This window comes from Schistocerca gregaria, chromosome 2, assembly GCF_023897955.1.
Source record: "Schistocerca gregaria isolate iqSchGreg1 chromosome 2, iqSchGreg1.2, whole genome shotgun sequence".
NCBI classification, from domain to species: Eukaryota; Metazoa; Arthropoda; class Insecta; order Orthoptera; family Acrididae; genus Schistocerca; species Schistocerca gregaria.
This window is the reverse complement of record NC_064921.1, coordinates 1,050,873,186-1,050,901,157: the sequence shown is the minus strand read 5'-3', so window position 1 is coordinate 1,050,901,157 and position 27,972 is coordinate 1,050,873,186. Positions and strand designations below refer to the sequence as shown.

The following is a 27,972-nucleotide window of genomic DNA, read 5'->3' as shown; positions in this document are numbered from 1 at the left end:
AAGAAAAATTTTCAGTTTTGGGAAGAGATGGGAGTCTGATGGAGCCACATCAGTTGAATACAGTGGGTGTGGCAACAATTCATACCTCAGTTTGTGTAATTCTGTCATGGCGATGGCACATCTGTGTGGGCACACATTGTCCAGCAACGAGAGTCACAGCACCGATCTTGCAGATAATATTTTCATTTCTAATTCTCCAGTTAAAATGTGATATACCATTTCAGATAACGTCTGGCAAACATCAGCAATTTCATGCACTTTCAATCAGCAATCTTCAATGACCATTCTGTGGTCTTTTGCAATGATTTCTGAGGTAGTGTCACATCTTTGCCAACCACTGCGCAGATCATCATCTAAGCTCTTCCAACCAAATTTAAATTCATTTGTCCACTAGGCAACAGTTAAATATGAATGAGCAGAGTCCCTCAGTGTACTCTGGAAATCAGCATGAATGTCCTTTGCTTTCATACCTTTCTTTACGAAGTACTTAATCACTGTTCGAATCTCGATTTTTTCCACCTTCGCAAATCACTATGTGGGAATAACAACAGAGCCACATCACTGCTGCAGCTTTCTTCCAAGAGCACTAATGCGGCATGTGTTTACAGTCTCTTCCAAGAGCACTAATCCGGCATGTATTTACAGTCAACAGTCCAATGAATATCACGTCAACAATTTGTTCCGCTTGCGCTGGCCTCTTGTGGTGATTCTGAGAACTTTTCAGACCACCCTCGTATATTTTCTGTTATAATGTAGCAACTGAAACTTAGTTTAATTTTAGATACTCACTCATACTGTATACAAATTTCTGTGTGAGATACCCTTTTAAGCCATTTTTCAAAGATTTAAATTGCTTTAATTTTTTAGGCAGCTCGTTTACAAAAAAAAAAAAAAATTTTTTTGCTGCTTGCTTTACTTGCTACACTCATTGTTTGTTACACACCTACTGCTGTTTTCTGAATTACGAATATTCTTTTAAAGTAGTCAACTTGTGCCCTTCCACATGTATGAACTGAATATGATAATTTGGGAACATGAGTCCATAGCATATGATAATATGATAACTTTCTCATCCACAACATTTATCATTTTGCTTACAAGAAAATCCTCTGTTTATCTTTCTACAGAGCACATCTATATGCTCCCTCCAGGTCAGACAGTTGCCTATAATAATTCTTCAAATTTTTGTCCTACTTACTTCTTTCATTTCTTTTCTATTTATTTTAATATGTACATTATATATTCTACTCTGTTTGTTTTATTTTAACAATACATACTAGTGTGTGCTGAAAAGTAATACCTCCAAAATGTTCACATGAAAACTCTTAAAACTTTGTAAATGAATCACACATTATTAAAGTACTACATATTTTATTCTTCATATCTACATATTTATTTCTCAATATAGTCACCCCTGCAACAAACACATTTCTCCCAACAAGGAACCATTTTGTTGACAGTATCACTAAGGAATGTTTGACTTTGTTGATGGAGCCACACTCTTGCCTCTGCTTGCGCCACTTCATTATCATCAAAGTGAAGCCACTGAAGTTGTTCCTAAGTCTTCAAAACATATGAAAAGTGGATGGGATTAAGTTGGAACAGTATGGTGGTTGATGGATGACAGTGAACCCAAGGCAATGGATTGTTGCAGATGTCACAGTGCTTGTGTGTGTGATCTGGCATTGTCAAGGTGTAGGAGAGGGTGCTCCATGTGTGGATGGACTCTTCCAATTCAAAACTTGATTATAGCATGCTGTTGCTCACACATTAACATAGTTACATTACATGCCACCATGTTGCACGCTACATTTTGGAGCCCTCTAATGACAGCAGGGTGCAGATATGTAGACATGGAGAATAAAGATGTAGAAAGTTAATAATATGTGTTTTATTTAAAAAGCTTTGAGTTTTTACATAATATTCAAGGGCATATTTTTCAGCACACCATTGTACCTTCTTTTGATAGAATTTTAAAAAGGTTGTTTTGTAGTAGTTACTTACTTGCATTTTCAACATCATGACTGATTGCTTTTCAACTTCCTCCTTTGTCTGAGCTTCACAGATAATTGTCATGTTATAGGGATACAGTGAAAGTTTCTGATGTACATTGTCTGTGAAATCATATACGTAGGTAATAAATAGTATTGGTCCAAGTACAGGACCTTGTACTATACAATGTTTGACAGTTTGTAGCCTGATTACATCTTCCCCACTAGTATGCCTGATTTCTATGCACTGTTTCTATTCCTTTTTTTAAAAATTTATTTGGTATGCGTATTCCATGGATCCGTACATGTGAGTGAATTGCCTGGATGTGGATGTGTGATTGTATTATGTCACTGCATTTTCCTTGAATCTCATACAGTTCCTCTATTAATTTGGAATGATTCACACAGCCAAATGGTTTAGACAAGTCCATCAAGATCCTACAATTCTACTGCTGTGTGTCAAGTGAGTTCAGAACATGTTCAGCTAAATCTATTCGTACCATTATTTTTGCCGCCACTTCTGCGAAACCACATTGTGACAAGTGCATTATTTGAAATTTGAACACTTTCAGAAAAGACAAATTGTTACTTACTGTAAAGAAGACATGTTAAGTTGTAGACAGCCACAATTAAAAGATATTCCACATTCTGGCCCAAGCTGCTGGAGTTGGCAGTCATGTGTGGATGACGTGTGCTTGCTTGTATATATGAATGGTGTGTGTTTGTCTTTTGCTGATGAAGGCTGAGACAGAAAGCTTTGTGTAAGCATCTTTTAATTGTGCCTGTCTGCGACTTAATGTGTCTTTCTTATGGAAAGTAGCAATCTATCTTTTCCTACATTGTTGATATTCCTACCTGAAGTTTCCATTGTTTTATTTTTAATTTGGTTGTATAAGGGGCAGTCAAAGGAAAACAAGACAGGTGGAAAAAATAAGTAAACTCTTTATTATTTCAAAAGTAATTACCATAACTCTTAATACATTTATGGAACTTTGAGACAAGGTTGTCAATGCTGCCTTAATGGAAAAATGTTTGCCATGGTCTACTATAATTACCTTTCACAACGGTGTTACTGATAATCATACAAAAATACATATCGTGCACTGTAGCATGTCATCACATTCTTGCAACATAAAAATAGTCAATTGAGTGGTAGTTGTATTAAATTGTGATCTCTAGGTATCTTTCTGATGGCTCAGTGGGCCAAGAGCCAGGGTTCATTTATCAAAAGTTTGTGATACAGAGGTCCAGATTTTGCCTTGTAAATGAGTGAATACAAATTGTTTGCTGTTGCTGATTTCTTTTGCCGTATTCTTGAATGCAGACATAATCCTTATCACACTTTTTATCAACAGCAGTTTGTGGTGTGTATTTCATCATAGTTTGTTGTTAGTATACTTAAGGGGGGTAGGACATCAAACGGGCCGACTTTGAGAAGGAGAGGTATCACAGGACATTTTAATTTAAACTGTCTATACTTTTACAATTAAATTCATAAAACTTAGTCAGCATGACCAGGAAGAATTCAGGATTCACACTCATAGCAGGGGGAAGTTCAAAAACACTAAAAATAAAATTTTTTAAATGTGAAATTTTATAATTGTTTTCACTTACTGTTGGCTGCGTTTGTTGCTATAGGTACACTTTTCTTCATAAGTAAGAGAGATTCTTTGATGAATTTTGTACAGCTTACAAACCACACTTACAGGTGTAAAAAAACTCTAGAATTTATTTAATCTATGGAAAAATGAATGGGCTGTTACGTTTTAAACTTCTTGTTTACAGAAAACTCGAATTTTATAGTTAATTATCTCAATTTTTACCACAGTTTTTAACATATTTGGGAAATTCTAGAGTTTCATACAACGTTAAGTATGGTTTGTATGTTGCGCAAAATTAATCGAAGAATCTCCCTTACTTATGAAGAAAAGTGTACCTACAGTAACAAATGCAGCCAATACGAAGTGAAAAAATGATGAAATTTCACATGTAAAAAAATTGTTTTGTTATTTTTTTGAACTTTCCCTGCTATGAGTATGAATCCTGAATCCTTCCTGGTCATGCTGACAAAGTTCTATGAATTTATTTGTAAAAGTATAGACAGTTTAAATTAAAATGTCCTGTGATACCTCTCCTGCTCCAAGTTGTCCCGTTTCACGTCCTTCCCCCCTTAACAGAAGTAGCATGTAGGGGATTCTTCTCACTATTAATGTACAAGTTGCCTCATTCCACATCTCAGAAAGCTCACTTCATCATGGCATTATGGAACATGATGTGTCAATGAATGAATGAATTACTTAATAAGTTTAAATGTGCATCTCTTTGATTAACTATGGATGAATGGCTGTATTTCATGTTTTGTTTATTGTTTCTGTCATATGATTTTCATTATTTTAATAAATGCATGCTTGAAAATATTTTCAGTTATTAATTACTTGCATTGAACCAAAAAATCCATAATTACCTAATTAACCTGATCAGTTTTTTTTAGGTATTTCTATTGCTGGAGGAGCATGTCCCTAGATCTTTGATGCCCTCAGGAGAGAAGACTGAGAAAGTTGGAATAATGCTACAGAATGCAAGTGCACGATGGGGCCCTTCAAATATATCTGAGACGTTATCAAACATCAATTTACTAGTCACTCCAGGCAAGCTTTGTGCTATTGTTGGTCCTGTTGGATCTGGAAAGGTAATTATTTCCTGAATACTAAACTTTTTGAAAAATTATACTTCATTACCAAAAACTTGCATTTATTTTATTGTTTTTGATTCATTATGTATATCAGAGAGAGTTCTTTTTGTCTTGACAAGTTTACTCACCGTAAAATGTGGCAAAGAAATAAGATTTATGGAAAGATCGGTTATATACGCGTTTGAGGTGCTGTCTTTCACTGAGATGAATCGGAGCCAGTGGGACTCACTTCACCTGTTTTGAGGGAACCTGTTTTGTCCAGTGTCAAGAGGAAGCAAATGCAAATGGGTAGTTGTCTATTAATCGTCAGCAGTTCAAATGTACGGAGAATGAAGATACTCCTATGGGAAGTGGTTGCAAGAGACTGGAAAGGACATCAGATGCACTCAGTGTGTAAGCCTGGGAGCCTCATTCAACATGTTGAAGAGGCTATTGCAGCTGCCATTGAGAGAACAGGGTGCAACCAACTGCAGATTGTGACACATGTTGGAACAAATGATGCCTGTCGTCAGGACATTGACGTCATTCTTGGATCATTTCGGCGAACAGTAGAGAAGACTGAAAAGACCGGCCTTGCCGATGGAGTTTCAATGAAGCTCACAATTTGCAGCATTGTGCCCAGAACTGATGTGGCTTTTTGGTTCTTAGTCAAGTTGAGGGATTGAACCAGAGACTGCTTAAGTTCTGTGACAGGCTAGTCTGCGACTTCCCGAACTTGTGCCATTGGGTTGAGAACTGTAGGGTCTCCCTAAATGGGTCAGGTGTGCACTACACATCAGAGTGTTACGCAGGTAGCTGACTGTGTGTGGGATGCACACAAGGTTTTTTTTTTTTTAGGTTAGGTGACTCTGCATCCAATCCAGATAACAATATCTGTAGGAAACTCAGATGTATCAGTGTAAGATCGAAAGAAACGCCTCCCACAAGTAAGCGTATTAAAATCCTAATGGTAAAGTGCCAAAGAATTTTCAACAAAGTGCAGGAGTTTGAAGCACTCATTAGAAGCAATGAAGCTCACATAATACTAGGTATAGAAAGCTGGTTGAAACCTGAAATTGATAGCAGTGAGATTTTTGGGTAAAATAAGTGCATATCGGCAGGACAGACAAGTGGGAAACGAAAGTGGTCTATTTGTCGCAGAAGACAAGATACTCAAATCCACTGAGGTAGAAATTGAAGCTGCATGTTACATTGTTTGGGCAAGACTAAGTATCAGGGCTGGGCATAAAATAATAATTGGATCCTTGTATCACCCACCAGACTCATCTCCTGATGTAATCAAAAGCTTTCAAGAGAACTTCAGTTCACTTGTTTGTAAGTTCCCCAATCATACTGTAATCATCAGTGGAGACTTAAATCATCCAACAATTAATTGGTAAAATTACAGTTTTGTTACTGGTGGGCATGATAAGGCATCCTGTGAAACTTTACTAAATATTTGTCTGAAAACTACTCAGGACAGATAGTTAGGAACCACACTCATGATGGAAGTATATCGGATCTAATGGCAACAAATAGACCTGATCTCTTTGAGATTGTCCACATCCAAACTGTTATCAGTGACCATGATGCTGTTGTGGCAACAATAATTACCAGAGTGCAAAGGACAATGAAAACAAGCAGAAAGACATATATATGTTTAGGAAACTAGATAAAAATCAGTACTGTCACATATCAATGAAGAACGTGAAACTTTCAGTACAGGGAGCAAGTAGAGGAACTCTGACTCAGGTTTAAAATAATAGCTGACCATGAACTGGATTGATGAGTTCTGAGTAGAACAGGTTATAATTGGAGGAACCTCCATAGGTATACAATCACTGTAAAGAAACTTCTAAAGAAACAGAGATTACTGCATAATAGGTGTAAAACAGAGCGTCCAGCTTGTAACATTACAGGACATATTGGGACATATTGAAGTATTCGATACTGTAGACTTTTAGGGGATGTCGATACAGATATGCAAAATGTAAAGGGAAACTTTGGTGATGTTTAAATATTGTACTGTGTCAATATTAGGACATTTTGCATAGAAAGAACAAAAATAGAATTAATGTAAATATATATTAGTGTTAGTAACCTATTTTCATTCAATTTTGTAATTATATTTCATTTTGTAAAAGAAAGACTCACTGTTTGCTGTAGCTCTGATTAATTGTATAAATTATCAGTTTTGAGCTAAATTATTTCGTATAATATGGACAAGATACTTTTAAAAACTCACCAGCTAAAGAGAAAGTCTGTAAATGAACGTTTAATGCACACTTCTGGAACTTTCTATGGAGAAATTCTATATCATGATCGCAAAAATACGAAAACTTGTGAAAACTGTTTCATAACCTAATTTCGAAAGACGATTTGTATCAAGAAATATTGCTAAAAAGATTTATTTACGTTTTGAAACACGATTTAAATCATTTTACATATAAATAGTTGTTCTAAATCACTCAAGAAATATCCAGAATCAAATGTCAAGATATTTCTGGAAACATCGGTACAAATCTGGTGAAGGTTATCCAGAAGCTGGTAGAAAAATGTTATAAAATCTATTTGGAAATTATGCTTGTAAGAATTTATATGTACTGACCCTTTTACTTACTTTAATCTGTACTAAAATTCTGTAATGTCTAATTTAGTTTTAAGTCGTGAATTGCTATCGTATTGTAAACAAAACATTGTCAAAGACTCTCATTGTTTGGAAAGATATTAATACACCTAGGAGTTGTCAGTTGCCAGTTCGGATATGCAGTGCGGTTAGCTCGGAGAGTCAGTTGTTGAATCTGTGAAGTCTGTCAGTTCTGTTTTGTAAATAAACGTCTGTAATGAAGAATTACTTGTTGTCGTCAATATGAACTCAAGACCTTTTGCACGAAGCAGACACCTCCTAATGCAATGTTTTAATTTGGTTGAGGAAGCTGGGATCGCTATAAGTGCAAACAAATTGAAGTGGAACGTTATAATTTGGTGGAGGAGCTGGGATGTTATAATTTGGTGGAGGAGCTGGGATATTATAATTTGGTGGAGGAAGCAGGGGATATGGCGACCACCCAGTGATTCTTCAAAATAAAATACGTCTCTTCTGGGATCACAAGAAAAAAAAACGTGTGTTTTGGGACAACAAGAAGAGGATATACGACGGACCAGTCATTCTTCAGAAGTAAATACGTTGATTCTGGGGTCACAAGAAGACGAGTGAATCAACCGAGCGAAACCATCCTGGAATTGAAGAAATTTCGCAAAACACGGACACCAACGACCGCCGACGGACACTAAGATAAGTACCTGCTTCCTAAAATAATGGAAAAAGACGCAGATTTCAGTATTGACAGCGGTGTAGCGAGTACACCTATTAGGGAAAGTGCTTCTGACAGTGTAGGAATGTTGGAAATGTTAAAACAAATGTTTTCAGAGTTAAACTCGAAGTTGGATAACACAAACTCGAAGATGGACGATTCTCGTGCCGAATTACGTCAACAAGTTGAACAGACACAACAACAGATGGACAGGTCGATTTCGAAGGCTGTGTGTGATTTAAAATCAGAAATAAATTCAAATACAGAACAGATTGCTCACACTAATCAGGTTCCGAAGAATGGCGAATTACTTTTGAGTCAAACCAAAAAGAACTTAGTTGTCGTGTGGACACGGTTGAGAGCAAAGTTTCTGTCCTTGAAACTGATTTAAGTAACGAAATTTTAAATAACCAGTCAAAACTTAAAAAAGTTGTTGATTTTGTAAATGAGGAAAATTCTCAATTGAGAAATGAATTTGACCAGACAAAACGATTTTTTGAAAGTGAAATTGAATCTTTCAAATCTGATTCTGACAAAAAGGTCACAGAAATTTGTAGTAGAGTAGGTAATGTCGAAAAAACTGTAGACAGAAAATTTGTAGAAATACAAGAAACTATGTTGCAAAAAGGTTTTAGTAATAGTTGTAATGGGGTATGGGGAAATTTTCCCATTAAAACTTATCCCGGTGACAAGAATATACACCCAAAAGACTTCATGCAATTCTGCAAGGAGCAGTTCACATCCATAATGACAGATAGTGTTAAGATAAACTTTGTAAAGAAATTACTTGATGGTGAGGCGCTTTCGTGGGCCAATCAGAATTGTTCCACGGAAATGTCCTTTGAAGATTTCGAAAAATGTTTTCTAACCAAATTTTGGTCTGAAACTGCGCAAGCTCGAATCAAAAGTGAATTCTTGAATGGTCCTAGTTACAGAGAATCTGATGGGTCAATGAAAGCCTATTGTGAGAAACAGTTGCAAAAATTAGTGCATCTGGATAAGCCATTTGATGAGCTAACTCAAATTGATGCACTAAAACGGAGACTTCCGAAAAGAGTACAATGGGGTTTAGTATATGGTCCAGATGAGTCCATAGAACAATTCTTGAAATATGTGGACAAACTTGATAGAGCCTTTGAACAAAACAACAGATTTAACGACTTTGTAGGTTCATCACACAGAGGGTGGGAACCGAACCGTGGAAATAACAACAATAATAGTGAACGAAGAAACTTTAACAACAACAGGGATAATTATAATAGCAATGACAGAAGAAATTTTGGTAGGAATGATGAGCACTTTAATTCAAACAGAGAATGGGAAAATCGAAACAGGTCCTGGGGTAATGACATGAGAGAAGGTAACCCGAGGCAGGGAAACGACAGACATAGGCCTTTAAACGACTAAATGCTCCACTGGGAGTCTGTCAGTTTGGGGCAAGGAATTTTCAAAATCAGGCTAATTTCACCCGGAACAGACAGCACTATAATCAGAGACATAACCAGTATAGACAGTATGCTTATGATCGATCTGTAGATATAGGTAATGAAAAAATTAAATTTGACAGGAAATTTTGGAATGTCATCAGAGAAAATACTAGAAACAACTGTAATAGGAACCAGGTTACCTTTGATGAAGTAGGCTTAGAAGATGATATAATTGCAAGTTTATATAATCAAGAAGAAGCACCTAATGCTGAAATGAAAGGTAAGGATAACTTTGATAATTTTGGATTGTACAAACTTATGTATGGTGATGTTTTAGATGTAAGTTGTCATAATGATGTCCGTACTGAAGTTTCTGGAAAGTCTGATATTCATGTGGATGTGGTTGGTGAAGATGGTGTTGTGAGTAATGTTGGTGATACTAGTAGTGTTTGTAGTGTAAGCTCAGGTAATGATGATGATAATGTTGATGTTAAGGCTAATGGTGATTATGTACTAGAAGATTTTGATGGTGAATTGGATGGAATAGTTTATGTTGAAGTTAAGGAGGATGTTATAAGCAATAGTGTTGAGAATAGTTGTGCCAGGAACTCTAACTACATTCCACATGAGAATCAGATTGTGCCAGTTCAGCTTAGTAATACATCAGGAGACAGGGAGGTTGATTGTGCTGATGCATCTGAGTTTATTTTGAAATCTGTTTGGGACAAATTTAAAGATTACAGTGATGACAATGATGTTAAGATCAAATTAAGGGAAATTTGTGAACCAGTTTCTGCTTTTAAGCCTAATGAAATCATCAAACGGGGTACTAGTCAGGATGTGTGTGAGGTAAATAGTAATCCAGACATTCCAGTAAATTCCAGTAGACCTAGAAGTTTGAAGAAAGTATTGCCTAATAAAGAAAACCTAAATATGGAACAGAGGTATGATGAGATAGCAGAAGATCTTCTGTATGAAGAACAGGAAGAAAGGGAAAACACCACTATTGGTAGAACATACATAAAAATTAAAGCTGCAGGTTGGGAAGGGTATTGTTTGATTGACACAGGGAGTCCAATTAGTGCCATTTCAAGCAAATTAAGAGATATAACTAAGCATGATCCTGACTTTGTTGAATTACCAGTTGTTGGAATAAAAATTAGAGGCATTACCTGCAAACTGAGCAAAATTGTTAATAGACAGGTGTTGTTGTCCTTCAGTATAAATGATGTACAGTTTTCTCAAGGATGTCTTGTAATAAGTGACCTAAATGAGAATGTACTGTTGGGTATGGACTGGATATTAAAAGCTAATGCAGCATTTGATTGGGAAAAGAGTTTGTTTACCTTTATTGATCCTAAGACGAGAGTATGTTCCAGTACTGACATGTCGGTTCAAAACTGGGCTGATAAGGGAATTGAAATTAGGGACGTTACATTTTCTAAAGACAGTGGTTATTGTGTAGAGGAAATTACTGAGGATTATGATGATGGAGAATATGGGGATATAGTTCAAGAAAAATTACGGGAATCAGATAATTTGAACCAAGAACAGAAGGTAGAGTTAGAAAGATTATTGTGGAATTACTGTGATGTTTTTGATGATAGACCTGGCAGAGTAAAGAATTATCAATGTAAACTCAGATTAAAACCACATGAGCCATTCTTTATAAAACCTTATAGTGTACCCATTGCAAAGAGAAAATATGTAGAAAAGAAACTTCAAAAGATGGAAGAGTGGGGCATCATTGAGAGAAGTAAGAGCCAATACAATAATCCTTTGGTAGTGGTTGCAAAACGTGATGGCAGTGTCAGGCTTGTACTAGATTCAAGACACCTAAATAAGTATCTGGAAAGAGAGACCGATCATCCCGAGAATATAGACGAATTACTTCATATATTTGAAAGAATGAAATACATGACCAGTTTAGATCTCACATCAGGATTTCACCAAGTAGAATTAGAAAATGATTCCAGAAAGTATACTGCCTTTTTGTATGGGGGAAGATGTTACCAGTATTGTGTGGTACCATTTGGGCTGAATGTCTCAGTAGCCGAATTCATTAGAGCACTTGACTTTGTTTTGGGAAAAGATCTTTTATCAAAATTAACTGTGTATGTAGATGACATTTTGATCACTGGAGAAACTTGGGAAGAACATGTTAATACTTTGAGGGAGGTTTGCAATAGATTAAGGAAAGGGGGAATGTCACTTAAATTATCTAAATGTAAGTTTGGTATGAAAAAATTGAAGTTTCTGGGGCACAGTATTTCTGAGGAAGGTATTTTGCCAGATCCTGAAAAACTCGAGGCAATTGCAAAATTCCCAATTCCAAAAACCAAGAAACAACTAAAGTCATTTTTCGGGATGTGCGGTTACTACAGAAAGTTCATTAGTACCCAAGCTCTAAATGCTCCAAGTCTTAACAGATTGCTGAAGAAAAACGCAATGTGCATTTGGGAACAGGAATGTGAAGCTGCTTTTGAAGAAATAAAAACACAGTTATGTAACAGTCAAATTTTGTACTGTCCTGATTTAAGTTTACCTTTTTGCATTATGGCAGATAGTAGTGATTATGGCCTAGGTGCTCACCTTTTCCAAGAAGTAAATATAAATGGGAAAATAGAACACAGGTCTATTGCTTTTGCTAGTCGAACCTTGAAAAAACATGAGAGGCAATACACTGTTACCGAGAAAGAGCTTTTGGCCATTTACTGGGCATTTTCTAAATTCAGAAATTATTTATTGGGAAACCAGGTAGTTGTCTACACAGACCATAAGGCATTAATTTATATTCAAGAATGTAGGTTGCATCATGGAAGGATTACCAAGTGGGCACACTTGTTACAACAATTTAATTACTCAATAAAATATCTTAGAGGACCCGATAATGTAGTTGCTGATGCTTTATCTAGACTACCTGTGGGGGGTGACTTTGAAGATGACAGTGGGGAATGTGAAAAAGAATTCAAAATTATGTATTTAAGAGGGGTGGACAATGAACAAGAAATCAGAGACATTTGTAATGACATCCGACGGAATCAGAACCACGATGAGAACTGTAAACTGGTCAAAAGTTATTTAGGGAAAAAGGGACATGAAAAAGTGGGAGATTATTACAAAATCTACAAGGGGATTCTATTCAAGAGAAACAGTGTAGATAGCGATGTATGGAAATTATGTTGGCCTGAACAGTACATCAATGTACTCATCAAGTACATTCATGAAAGTTTTGGTCATTGTGGGATTCAAAAGTGTATCCAGAAAATCCAAGAAAATGTGTACTTTAACAACATAGGCAGGAGGGTTAGAAAAATTTTGACGGGTTGTGACAGGTGCCAAAGAGTAAAAGTATCCAACCAAACTTGTCGAGGATTGATGCAAAACATCTTACCAAAAGAACAACACAAGTTAGTCGCTGTCGACTTATATGGACCATTACCGAAGACCAGAGGAGGCTATTGCTACATTTTTGTTATGGTTGATGTTTTTTTCAAAATTCATTAAGTTATACCCTCTTTGCAAGGCAAACAGTAAGAGCATTATTTCAAAAATCAGAGGAGACTATTTTGGCAGGGTTGGAAAACCTCAGAAAATCTTATCAGACAATGGGACTCAATTTACTTCTGCAGTATGGAAAGCTTTTGTTGAAGATGAAAATATAAGTCACATTCTTATTTCAGCTTATCATCCGTCAGGAAACCCTTCGGAGAGATACATGAGGGAAATTGGGCGATTCTTTAGAACCTACTGCAATACTGATCATGCTAGTTGGATTGACTATGTTTAGAAATTCGAAGATGTTGTGAACAGCCTACAGCATTCCTCAACAGGGTTTTCGCCTTATGAAATACAGTATAATAGCAAACCACCACATCCAATTAGTGATTTCATTGATTTTCCAGTCTGCAAACCATTAAGTACTCAAGAGAGAGAGGAAATAGTGAGAAAGACCATGAAATCTCAAGGTGATAAGAGGAAATGTCTACATGACAAAAGATTGAAGCCTACTCAAATTGAAGACTTAGTCCTTGTTAAAACACAAGAGAAGTCTAAAGCCATCAGTGGTGAATTAAAAAAGTTTTTTGACATATACATTGGACCTTTCAAGATTCAGGACAATCCTCATCCGAATGCTTACCGTCTAGTCTACCCAAATTCTGGCAGACTGTTTGGCCTACGAAACGTGACCGAACTGAAATTGAATAAAAAAATGTAAAAAAGTATTTTAGATAATAGATGTTTATAGACTTTTATATGTAATCTTACCAGAATATTTTTGTATACTTTGTTATGTTGTATTTATCTGATTCCTCAGGGGAGCATACATTCTTTGTGTGCTAAGTGTTTGGCGAGCACTAGGTCCCCTAGCTATGCAATTGTCATATTTCATTTTCGTATTCTGGCATTGCATCTTACACTTATTCTGTGATCCTGTATAATCAATTTTCTCCATCTGTCAGTCTATCCTCTCTTAGCTTTAAGAAATTATTTAGAGTAAATTTTCTTGAGTAATTAGACTTTAGATAATTCAAATTTCTGTGTCCTTAAAAACTGGTCCACCGACTATTAAATGCTTTTGCTAATGTTTAACTGGGTTTGACCACTGTATGCTGTATATTCATAGCGGACTGTGCTATTGCAGCCTGTGATAGCCTGCAGTGTATATGGAAACCATACGGACTGTGAAGATGAGACTGAAATACAGTGTGTGGCATTGAGGTATACCGACCTTTAAGGAAGAAGATCGCCGACCTTTAAGGAAGAAGATCACTGACCTTCAAGAAAGAAGATCACCGGTCTTCAAGAAAGAAGACACCAAAGATATGTGTAAAACTTTTCTGTTTTGTAATGTAAGGACATCAACCCTTCCGTGTTTCATGTGGAAGTGCTGATGGGGGGGTTGTGTAACATTACAGGACATATTGGGACATATTGAAGTATTCGATACTGTAGACTTTTAGGGGATGTCGATACAGATATGCAAAATGTAAAGGGAAACTTTGGTGATGTTTAAATATTGTACTGTGTCAATATTAGGACATTTTGCACAGAAAGAACAAAAATAGAATTAATGTAAATATATATTAGTGTTAGTAACCTATTTTCATTCAATTTTGTAATTATATTTCATTTTGTAAAAGAAAGACTCACTGTTTGCTGTAGCTCTGATTAATTGTATAAATTATCAGTTTTGAGATAAATTATTTCGTATAATATGGACAAGATACTTTTAAAAACTCACCAGCTAAAGAGAAAGTCTGTAAATGAACGTTTAATGCACACTTCTGGAACTTTCTATGGAGAAATTCTATATCATGATCGCAAAAATACGAAAACTTGTGAAAACTGTTTCATAACCTAATTTCGAAAGACGATTTGTATCAAGAAATATTGCTAAAAAGATTTATTTACGTTTTGAAACACGATTTAAATCATTTTACATATAAATAGTTGTTCTAAATCACTCAAGAAATATCCAGAATCAAATGTCAAGATATTTCTGGAAACATCGGTACAAATCTGGTGAAGGTTATCCAGAAGCTGGTAGAAAAATGTTATAAAATCTATTTGGAAATTATGCTTGTAAGAATTTATATGTACTGACCCTTTTACTTACTTTAATCTGTACTAAAATTCTGTAATGTCTAATTTAGTTTTAAGTCGTGAATTGCTATCGTATTGTAAACAAAACATTGTCAAAGACTCTCATTGTTTGGAAAGATATTAATACACCTAGGAGTTGTCAGTTGCCAGTTCGGATATGCAGTGCGGTTAGCTCGGAGAGTCAGTTGTTGAATCTGTGAAGTCTGTCAGTTCTGTTTTGTAAATAAACGTCTGTAATGAAGAATTACTTGTTGTCGTCAATATGAACTCAAGACCTTTTGCACGAAGCAGACACCTCCTAATGCAATGTTTTAATTTGGTTGAGGAAGCTGGGATTGCTATAAGTGCAAACAAATTGAAGTGGAACGTTTTAATTTGGTGTTGAGGAGCTGAAATGTTATAATTTGGTGGAGGAGCTGGGATGTTATAAGCTATAGATAGAGAGACGCTGAATGAAATGTGTTTGGTTGTCAAGAGAGCAATGCATGAGACCTTCAGTGAATACCACAATAGAATATTGTCAAGTGATCTTTCACAGCACCCAATGAAATTCTGGTCATATGTAAAGGCTGTTAGTGGCAGCTAAGTTAGGTCCAGTCGCTAGTGGGTGAGACAGGAACTGAAATTGAGGGTAGCAAAGCAAAAGATGAAATGTTTAACTCCATTTTCAAATGTTCCTTTACAGAGGAAAACCTAGGAGAATTGCACCAATTTAATCCTCGTACCACTGAAAAGAGGAATAAAGTAAGTATTAGTGTCAGTGGTGTTGAGAAACAGCTGAACTCTTTAAAATTGAACAAAGCTCCAGGGCCCAATGGAATCCATATCAGATTCTATACTGAATTTGCAGCTGAGTTAGCCCCTCTTCTAACTATGATCTGTTCTAGATCCCTCGCACAGTTCTTGGAAAAAGGCACAGGTCACATCCGTCTATGAGAAGGGTAGTAGAAGTGATCTACAGAACTACCGTCCAGTATCCTTGACATCGGCTTATTGTAGAATCTTAGAACATTTTGTGGGCTCAAACATAATGAGGTATCTTGAAAAGTATGACCTCCTCAGTGCCAACCAGCATGGATTTCAGAAACTTCTATCATGTGAAACCCAACTTGTTCTTTTTTTAGATGATATACTGAAAGCTTTGGATTAAGACAATCAGGTATATGCTGTATTTCTTGATTTACAAAAAATATTTGACTCAGAACCACAACTAAGCTTATTGTCAAAAGTTTGATCAAATGGGGTATCAAGTGAAGTTTGTGTCTGGATTGAGGACTTTTCAGTAGGGAGGACGGAGCATGTTGTCTCGGATGGAGAGTCATCGTCTGATGTAGAAGTAAATTCAGTTGTGCCCCAGGGAAGTGTGTTGGGACCTTTGCTGTTCATGTTCTATATTAATGACCTTGCAGACAATATTAATAGTAAAATCAGGCTTTTTGCAGATCGTGCATTTATCTATAATGAAGAACTATCTGAAAGAAGCTGCATAAATATTCACTCAGATCTTGATAAGATTTCAGTGTGGTGCAAAACGTGGCAGCTTGCTCTAAATGTTCAGAACTGTAAAATTTTGCACTTCACAAATGAAAAACATAGCATCCTATGACCATAATATCAATGAGTCACTGTTCAAATTGGCCAACTCGAATGGATATGTGAATGTAACACTTTGTAGGGATATAAAATGGAATCATCACATAGGTTCAGTCGTGGATAAAGCGGGTGATAGACTTTGGTTTATTGGTAGAATACTGGAGAAGTGCAATCAGTCTACAAAAGAGATTGCTTACAAATCACTCATGTGATCACTTCTAGAATATTGATCAAGTGTGTCGGACTCATACCAGATAGGACTAACGAGGGATATTGAACGTAGACAGAGAAGGGCAGGATGAGTTGTCACAGGTTTGTTTAATCTGTGGGAGAGTCTCACAGAGGTACTGAAGTAACTGAACTGGAATACTCTTGAAGATAGATGTATTCTATCAAGAAAGTCTGTTAACAACATTTCAAGAAACAGCTTTAAATGATGACTCTAGGTATAAGTATATACCACTCACATAGGGACATTTGGATAAGATTAGAATAATCACTGTACACACAGAGGCATTCAAACAGTCATTCCACCTGTGTTCTGTACGTGAATGGAAAAAAAAAAAAAAACCATAATGACTGGTACAAAGGGACATACCGTCTGTGTGCAGAGTATAGATGTAGATGTGTAATGACCAAGATGGGACAATCACAATAAAACATGCTGAGGGTGGCATACAGATCAAAAACATCACAATGCGGGGAAATCGTCTATCTCCCTTACTATCCAACTGTACATCGAAGAAACAGTGATGAAAATAAAATAAAAATTGTAAGTTGGATTAAACTTTCATGATGATGTTGCTATCCTCAGTGAAAATGAGGACAGATATTGCAGGAACTGTTGAATAGAATTAACAGTCTACTGAGCACAGAATAGTACAGAATACAAATGAAAGTAAACTGATGAAAGACAAAAGTCATGAGGAGCAGCGGAAATGAATTAACATTAAACTTGACATTGAAATTGGGGACCAAGTAGTAGACAAATGAAGAAAGATAACACATGATGGACAAAGCACCTAACACAGGTCAAATGGCATTTCTCACTGAAGGAAGTCTTCTAGGATCAAATGTAGGCATTAATTTACAGAAGTAATTTATGGGAACATAGATCTTAAACACAGCATTGTATGGAAGTGAATCAGAGGAAAACTGGAAAAGAACTGAATCAAAGCACTTGAAATGTAATGCTACAGAAGTATACTTAAAATTAAGTGGACTGATAAGATATGAGAATTGTCTCTGCAGAATATGTGAGGAAAGAAATATATGGAAAACAACACTGTCTACAAGAAAGAACATGGTGATAGGACATGTGAAGACAATAGGACATAACTTCTGTGGAACCTGAGTGAGACAAACAGGCAAAAAACTTAGAGGAAAACAGATGTTATAGCCAACAAATAATTGAGGATGTTGAGTGTGTATGTTACTGTGAAACTGTGGAGTTGACACAAAGAAGAAGAGACAGCAAGCAGCATTAAATCAGTAAGAAGACTGATGACTCAAAAAAAAAACAAATCTATCAAAAGTATCAAAAGCTTTCACCATACTCTTACCAGTATGGCTGATAACAGTAAGCATATACAGAATGTTCCAGCCACACAAGTTTATCAGTGTTGTCACCAAAGCATGTTATTTCATTTGCAATAATTAGCCTTAATTAACCAATTAAACTACTGTCTGCATAACGATCAGTTTTCAGACATTGTCATAGATTTAGTTCACATATACTGATTATCCTTCTCTTACCAGTGAAAGGTAAATGGATGTGTTGATATAAAAATTGAAGATAAGAGATTATCAGTTTTTTTGTTCCAAAAACAAACTTATGGCTATATACACTAACAGTTTTACAAGGAAACATTACATTTGAAATTTTCTATCAAATAATAGTATTTCCGTATTAATAAACACTTGTGTTCATTCTTTAATATATTTAAATTAGCTATCTTCAGATCAGCTGGTAATCTGTTGTAAAAAACAGTTGTCATTGCATGTGGACTGCTTTATGCAGCCTGTTCATTACTAGTAATTCTGTGAAAGTTTTCCCTTCCTTGTGTGTTGTAGTTACGTGTATTACTGTTCATTGCATTATGTTCTGTATGATTGCCTGCAGAATGCACACAGAATAGAGGTTAAGTATTTTAAATTTCCTGAAAATTTCTCTAAATGCTCTCTCTTGCTTACCATAGCTACAGCTCTTACTGCCTTACCCCCCCCCCCCCCCCCCCAATAAAGCCTGCCTGTATAAACAGCTGGTGCCTCACTCCAGATCTGAATAGCATACTGAAGATGTGGATGTATCAGATCGAAATATATTTGCCTTAAGGTGTCATGGCCCAGGAAGGCTTCAATCCATTTCAGTAAATACATATTCGTATGGTGCTGATTTTCTGACAGATATGATCTATAAGTCTTTCCATGACAGGTGTTCATCCACAACAATACAAAAAATGTATGTTTTATGTATAACTAAGTGGCAGTGGAAGTGTGAAATGTGTAACATTTATATTTAAGCAGGAATTGCATTGTTGCTGTGTTCTCTTTATTTACAAGTAGCTTATTTACAGTAACCCTCTCTGTGTGCTGCGTTCTGGCAGCATCCACCTGTCTTTCCCCTTCGCTGCTCTTTTCTTTTTTTGCTGTGCTCTAGGAGCACCCACCTGTCTTTCCCCTTTGCTCCTGGTCGTGCCTGCCCCCTCACCCTCACCCATGTCCCGTCCTCCCTGCATCACAGCCTCCAGGAGCTGTTGGCAGTCTAGTCCCTGCATGCTCTGCCAGACAACTCTCTTCTCTTCTCCCATCCACATCCTGCTATCCCTTCCCCTTCCCCACCCCCTGCAGATTGTTGCTTCCATTCTGCATGACAGTTGCAGCCTGGCCTGAGCTGCAGGAGGTGGTGGTGGTCACGGTGCATGATGTGTGTGTGCGTGCGTGCGTGTTTCCTTTTCTGAAGAAGGCTTTGGCGAAAGTTAATGTGTAAGCGTCTTGTTGTTGTGCCTGTCTGAAACTCAATGTGTCAACTTTGTAGTGAGTAGAAGTCTATCTTTTCCTTAATGTTGTTATTTGCACCAAGGTAAGATGAAAAATACTGTAAATGATTTCACTACTATTGGCAACCGTTTGCATATCATTGCCACAGGTGACACATGATGTCTTATCTGGATAGCTTGTGACTTTGCAGTTTTGGGTTTCATTTAAATATGTAACAACACAAGAAACAGTAAAGGTCCTAATGTACTTTCTTGAGGCATACCACATTGAAGCATCCTATAGATTGATTTAGTTGTATACAACTATTCAGTCCTTTTATAAATTAGCTTAACAGACTGTTTCCTATCTTTTAAATAACAAGTAAGTGATTTTAAGGCTGCTCCTTTCATCCCATGTTGTTCTAATTTATGCAATAAAATGGTATGATTCACAGTATCAGAAGCTTTACTAAAACCTAGGAAAGTGCCAGTTACCTTGCCTCGTTTCTCCAGCTTGTTTAATGTTTCGTGTATAATAGTTGCTACTGCTGTTACAGTAGATCTTCCTTTTGTAAAACCATTCTGTAGGTTGTTGAATAGATTATGTTGTTGTTTTTTGTGACAATTTTTATTCCTTTCTTATACACTGGTAGAATTTCAGTGATTTTTGAGAGGTTAGAGTGTTCTCCATGGCAGAGGGAAGTACTTATTAGGTGTGTAAACGGACGAAAGTTATAATTGTAAGAGTAATTTTGTTGTGCCTATCTGTGACTCAGCATCTCTGCTATATGATGAGTAGCAACTTTCCTTCTCTTAATATTGTTACATTCCATCCTGGATTTTCCATTGTTTGAAATTGTATATTAAGTCATACCTATGAGGTAGGATTGCAGTTATTGAGTTCTGAGATTTATTAACTTACAAGAATTTTGTCAGACGTGTTGAAACAATTTTGTGTCTTGTTTCTTGTGATGTTGTTGGCACCAGTTTTGCACGTGAGACATTCATTTTTACCTTCCATTTTTCCCTCATGGTTGACTTTGGTAACACTTTTCTTACTTGCTCCTGGTTTCACCAAGCCCATTGCTTGGAAGTATTTGTTATTGTTCTGTAAAGTTCTTGCTAAGTTTCTGCCAAGGGTGTCTGTTAAGAAAGGAACACATTACCTTTTACTAAACTTAATGAATTTTTTAGGGTCCAACCCAGGACATATTACCATTTTTTGGGTCCAACCAGGACATATTTCCTAATTGACAACTTCCCAATGTAAAATTTATGTGGTATAAAGGTATCTTTTTTCAGAATATTTTCTAACTAAAGAGATAATTTTTTTTACAGTTTATCCTCATGCGTGAACTGTCAAAATTTAAAATAATGGTATTGCATTATATTGTTTGATGACTCAAATTTTTTTTTCTATGTGTAGCTCCTGCAATTTTTTATCTGCACAAAGGTATATCCATAACCTCATTATACTCTATATATAGTTAAAAATGTTCCTGAAACTGCACTAATTTCACTTCCTGTATCTGAAAGAGCTTTCTCATCGTGAAATCATCAGATAAAAATACAAACATTAAGTGTGAATGTTCTTGAAATAACAATTGTATTCGCCACATATAAATGAACACTGTAGTCAAAGATATAAACAGTGAACAAGAGAGCATATTTTCCAGAATTATGTCACATACCACACAAACTAGTCACCTGAAAGTACGAGTCTTCAAATCATGATGAAATATTGACAGTTTTCCAGGTAGCCATAATAGTTTGCCATGACAAAAACTGGATGTACCATCTCAGAAAACTGATACATTAATATGATTACATTCAAAATGCAACCACAAGCAATACATCATTTGAAAGATGAAGTCCCATGCAGTACTTTAAGACAGTAAGAAGATTGTCATTTTAAGTGAAAATCCGATTTCAATCACAGTATCTAGCAGTTTACTAAAACATTAAACTTTAATTATTCAGTTGTATTTTGCACTTGACATGACTTTTTTCATAAATGGTTTGTTTGTTTTAAATGCATGGTAAAATCCACAACATTAAGATTCTGAATTAATTTTAACATTTAGCAAATGTTTAACAAAAAATGCTGAAAAAGTTTATACCTTCCTGCAGCCCAAATGTTCCATGTAATTGTTATCAGCATTACAACAAACAATTTTTTCTTCAAGTTCGTATTTCTTATCAGGTGGAAAAAGATTCTGAGTTAAAATTTGAGCTCCTTCACCTGACATTTCATTGAAGTTTAAAAGTTTAACTTGAATTTGCTCCTCCAGACTGAAATATTTTACAGCAACGAGAAAAAGTTTTACTTCTCTTCTGTTTGAAGTATCCATCACAACTATTACATAATTGATGTTTTCCAGAGAATGCAACAAATTATCAAATACAAATGGCAAAATAATGTTTACAATAACTACCTCTGTTTTTATTCCGACAGATGAAAATTTTGGGTAATATAACTTTTAACAAGTTGGATATGCAGTCTGATGTTTTGAAACTGAGGTTACATCTGGAAATGCAGGATGTAAATGTAGCCCCTTTAGCAGCACACTAGCACTGCTATGTTACTGTCATTACATACATTCAAAAATTTGTTTCTCTTGCAGGTTAACATTAAACACACACTTCCTTTTGCCCATTGCTAAACAGTGAGACAAAACTGAATAGAGATAACTTATCTACATGTTTTTCATAATTTTATTTCACACACAAAAACAATATAAACACTTCACTTTTTTGTGTTACCAAGTGACATTGTGGCAGAACTGGTAGAAACGCCTCCCTTCAACATCAACACTTGTTCCAAGGTCAAAAGAGAGATAGACAGCCATAAGAGAATGTTTAAAAACAAAATATTGAACATAATGTGTCTTTAACATATAAAAATTTAAAAAAAGAACTCACCTGTCATAAAATTTTCAAACCTTCAACATTTTTGGTGCCCTGGACATTACCCTGCACAGAACTAAAAGAACTATAACTATCCATGCTAATCCCAGATCTATGGTAGCTGCACTTTTACGCAACAGGTTCCCGGTTCTGTTACCAACATACTGAAAAAAATGTGCAAATTAAGAATGAAAACGGGGAACAATTGTTGGTTTTTTTGTACATAAGACAGTTGAAGACAACAAATGGAAAGAGTAAAACTGCCTGAAGCACTTTTGATAAATTGAAAAGTTTTCAAAAGTAATCTGCCTGAAATTGAAGTTTTAGTCAGTGTGAATTACAAGTTTTCACATGTGGTGAGTAACTGAGAGAGGCATGTTGAGAATTTACTTACTAGAAAGACAGGAAACCAAATAAGTGAATCAGAGAACAGACTAGAATGAAGATGTAATTATGAGTTCTACGAAAACTAAAATGGAGAAGCACAATTCCTTTTATTCATTTGATTAAGATCAGTTGTTGGGATTGCTCATGGGTCATAATGCTGGCTGAAAATGAGAAAAAGTGATTTGTGATATTTACTGAACAATAATTGGAGATGAAAACTTAAAAAAGAAAACATCTGATGCAGGCACTTCGGAAGATTATATTAAGTAGATAAAGGGAAGAAGTAGTACATAAAAGTAGCATGCCGGGGAGTTATTTTTTTTACATCAAGATCAATAACAATAAATGGATACATTATGAGATAATGTCGTTCTGCCTGGCGCAGAGATCTGCTTGTGCAGAAAACCTCATTCCCCGGTATAAGGCTATTGACAGGCTGCCATCATCTGTCTGATAACACTACCTTGAGTCATGCACATCTGCCCCTACTTGGACACTGGTTTTTAGCCACTTGTCAGCAGTCACCGAAAGCAAACAAGATATCTGGCAGTTCTCTTAATGGAATATTGTGGTTTCACCTAACATAATTCAGAGAGAACCCAATAACTATGTATTTTTTGAATCTTTTAAATCTTTCTCACTTATTTACAGACTTCTGCTGTATGAGTGCAGAGGAATTATTATCCAATACATTTTAGGTTATCATTTTGCGTTTCTTTTTTGGATAACAGACGACATCATACCTGCTTCACAAGACCAATATTTATATTATGTTTAAAGTGCTGGAATAAAAATTGTATAACAGTTCTTTCTCCTATTTAGAGTTCTCTGCTTCATGTCCTTCTTGGAGAATTGCCACTTAGTGGAGGCACTGTGGCAGTTGGTGGAGATGTATCTTATGCATCACAAGATCCGTGGCTCTTTGTAGGCACAGTGAGACAGAATATACTCTTTGGACAAGAATATGAGCCTAAAAGGTACCGGGAAGTTGTTCGAGCATGTGCACTTACAAGAGACTTTGAGCTATTTCCACAAGGAGACAAAACAATTGTTGGAGAACGTGGTGTGTCACTAAGTGGTGGACAAAGAGCACGCATCAACCTAGCAAGGTTAGTTTGCAACTGTGGCTTATGTTTCATATAAACAAATCTTTCTGATATTTTTAAAACATGACTTTTGTTATTAATGTTTATTTATAATCTATGTACCTTTGATACTAGTGATGAAATTAATACAGATTGCCAGTTCTGATGTTGAATCTGAAAGTTGCAACAGTTACAGTAATGAACACAGTGGTCCCTGTGACCATTCAGGAGCTACTGATGCTAGTAGTTATAATTTTGGGTTCCAGAATAGGTGCTAGCTAAAGTCATACCAAAAATATAAATAAATATAAAATGGTATAAGTGGAAATAAATAATGAGTATTGAGTTCTGAGAGCCACAAGTTACATTTCCAAGAGCAGGAAATGTGTAGAAAGAAGGTAAGACATAGATAATGATATGTGGAAAATAAAGGAATATCATTCTTTGCTAAGTACACTACAGTGTAATACTTCTTCCTCACAAGCCACCAGAAAATACTGTGACAACCTCAATGTTCCTCAAAAAAATGCTCATATTACATTATAATTCATGTAATAAGAATCTATGCTAAATGAAGTGTTATATATTAGAAAACCTTTTTTTAAAGGTATCTCATACATTATGCTTGAGAGTGACAGATAAGGGAACACAATCCACGTTAAAATCAATGTGTATTCTTGAATGGAAACACCTGCTTTTAGCTACCACAGAAATAATCCCAGTATGTCTCTTTAAGCATGGAATAACAATAAGGACAGGATAGATTGTTACTGACCACATAGACTAGTCACAGTCACAGACAGGTGCAATGAAAAAGACTGCTAAAATATTAAAGTTTTTGAATAAGTCCTTCTACTGTAGTAGGAAACACACACACACACACACACACACACACACACACACACACACACACACACACACACACACATTCACACAAGCACAAATCTCACACACATGAGCACAGTCTCAGGGCACTGGTGTTTAGAAGAAAATTCCAAATAGAATCTTACAAGACTTCCATCAGGCCCTAGTGCTGTGTTCAACTTTAGGAACTTCATCTGTTTCTCAACATCACTTACTCTTAATACGTACATCCCTCATCCTTTCAGTGGTGTGGTAATCAAACTGAGGCAGTATTCTTTGATGTTCCTTTTGAAATAACATTGGAATATGGAGATCAGCATCTCTTCTTGTTGTTTGATACCCTAATTTTCAGTTTCTGTGTCATCTTTGGGCGGGTAGACATTTACACGGATGCCACTGACAGCATTTACATGAGACCAACATTTCCTCGGGTTTTACGAAACATCTTTGGATAAAATTATGTTATGGTAGTTACTGATGTCTTCATGTTTTATACACCCAAAATGAGTTTAGTTGTTTCCATCTATTATATGCCTAAGTTTGGTTTTACAATAATTATACAGTACTCTCTGTTTCTTTAGAAGTTTCTTTACAAAGACTGGGGAGCCCTTCCCACCACGAACAGTTGTACTAGGTACATAACCTTCCAGTATTTGGTCAACTATATTTCTAAACTTCAGCAACATTTCCTCTACATGCTTCTACCCAGGCTTAAATGTTTCAAGTTACTCCTTGAGATATGACTTGAACCAAATGGAACAACACTGGGATGAGTTAGAGCCATGACTTCACTCCATACCCCAGTGTCTAACCTCACTACCTTCTCTGGTTTTGGCTCTTGAGGAAGAATAGGCTGCCATTTCTCCACAGATATTCAGACACCTCATTGTAAGCATTCCCAGCAGTGCTGAAGTTACCATAAAGATGAGGGTGGACACCCTCCATGTTAATGTCCACTAAAAGGTGTCCAAATTCTTTTGGTCAGGTAGTATGTATTAGAGCTTATTTTTGAGCAATTTTTTCAGTATGTGATTCCCTTGTCACTTATCAGTCTATCACACTGCCTAACAATTTTTAGCTATGTATTAACTTCAGAAATGAGTCATCTATCCTGAGATTAATTTCTTCAGCTGGATCTGTTTTATTAGTACTGATCCATATTACTGCCATTTGCAAACAAGTTGTTCCAGCTGAACTTCTTATCCGGTTTTCCTGCATTCTCTGTAATTAATGTTTTCTCCTAGTTCTTCCACTGTTCTGCAATTTGCTACAATCAGTGTAATGTAAATGCCTTAGCAATTTGCTACAATCAGTGTAATGTAAATGCCTTAGCTCATCTTATTTCCTAAGTTCTTGAGCACTTTGGAATTATATGGAAAACTTTAAGACCTCTTTCGAGAATCAGTGATGAGTAGACAACATCGATTTCACATTTTTTTTTTTTGTGGACTTCCTTGCACTGCCATGCCAGTAGATACAGAGGTTTGTCCTACAGTTAATGCTCTTCTGTGAGTTTGTGTGTCAGTGACTGATGGTTTCTGTTTCTCCTGTGCAGCTGTGTTTCTCATAACTAGAACCATGGAAAATTTTTCCGTGTACTCCTTGATTATTTCAGTTTCCTCCTCAAGGATTCTGCTTTCCTTTGCCAGATGAAATCCAGAGTTTTTTTGGTATTTGTGTGTACCTTTTTTATTTGATTGTAGTTCTAATTTGTTCATCATTTTCCTTTAGATTTGACAATATTGAGGTTTATGAAGTTGCATCAAGTTGCTGTAATCCTTTCTTGATAAATGCTCATGTAGCTAATATTTTAGATTGCTCTATTGAACCCCATGTTTCCATCAAATCAATTTTCCTGACATTTGGACTTCTCACAGAATAGGCAAGAAAAGAATTAATGGACTTAATCTAGTCACAACAAGTCTTTTCCATGTTCCCTAGATATTGGAGCAACCCTTTTATTTTGTATATGTTTCTTAGAAAAAGATAAAGTCATTAATATATGAAACCTCCAGTACAATATATTTTTCTACATGTTTGTTTTGTGTTTCAGGGCTGTGTACCGTAATGCTGATATTTACCTCTTGGATGACCCTTTATCAGCTGTTGATACACATGTTGGAAAGCAACTTTTTGAGGAGTGCATAAGTTCATATTTGTGTACAAAGACAAGAGTTTTAGTTACCCATCAGTTGCAATACCTGAAGGAAGCTGACATCATTGTTATTCTTAATAATGTAAGATTGTTTCTGCTGATTAACATACTATCAGTTTAAGACCTTAAGTTGCCCTCATCAGCAGGTAAACTAGTAATGTGTGTACACTAACACCCATAATCCTCTGTAATTAGTAGATGAGTCATGCCAAATTTTTCTGAAAGGCTAAACCATTCAGTAGTAACAATTATAAAATTACAGATAGGACACTGACATCTAATTACAAACCCAGCTCCCTCCTAGCTGCGTTGTCAAATTTTTTTGAGAATATAGAATACAACAGAATATTGAACTGCCTTTCTGACATTAACCTTTTAATGACAGCTCAGTTTCACTTTCATAAGGGCTCGCCTAGAGAGAAAGCAATATATGATGTCAAAAGCTTAATTCTGGTAGAACTAAACAAGGAAAAAAAATGCTATGGGCATTTTCTCTAATCCTGTCCAGGACTGATTTTGTGGATTTTATAATTTTATTAGGGAAATTAACTGGTATTGTCTTAAGGGATTCTTGTTGTATGCATGTAACCATATCTACATCTACATCTACATCTACATGACTACTCTGCAATTCACATTTAAGTGCTTGGCAGAGGGTTCATCGAACCACAATCATACTATCTCTCTACTATTCCACTCCCGAACAGCGAGCGGGAAAAACGAACACCTAAACCTTTCTGTTCGAGCTCTGATTTCTCTTATTTTATTTTGATGATCATTCCTACCTATGTAGGTTGGGCTCAACAAAATATTTTCGCATTCGGAAGAGAAAGTTGGTGACTGAAATTTCGTAAAAAGGTCTCGCCGTGACGAAAAACGTCTATGCTGTAATGACTTCCATCCCAACTCGTGTATCATATCTGCCACACTCTCTCCCCTATAACGCGATAATACAAAACGAGCTGCCCTTCTTTGCACCCTCTCGATGTCCAC

General features: G+C 36.0%; 1 protein-coding gene across 1 annotated transcript in view; it reads left to right on the top strand.

Moving 5' to 3' along the window:
• The window catches only part of LOC126335571 (ATP-binding cassette sub-family C member 4-like), a 309,710-nt gene that overhangs the window by 173,088 nt on the left and 108,650 nt on the right, over window positions 1-27,972 (top strand). The window contains exons 10-12 of the mRNA XM_049999000.1: window positions 4,483-4,680; window positions 23,698-23,984; window positions 26,878-27,061. Of these exons, the coding sequence (XP_049854957.1) occupies window positions 4,483-4,680; window positions 23,698-23,984; window positions 26,878-27,061 (669 nt within the window). The remainder of the gene's footprint in view (window positions 1-4,482; window positions 4,681-23,697; window positions 23,985-26,877; window positions 27,062-27,972) is intronic.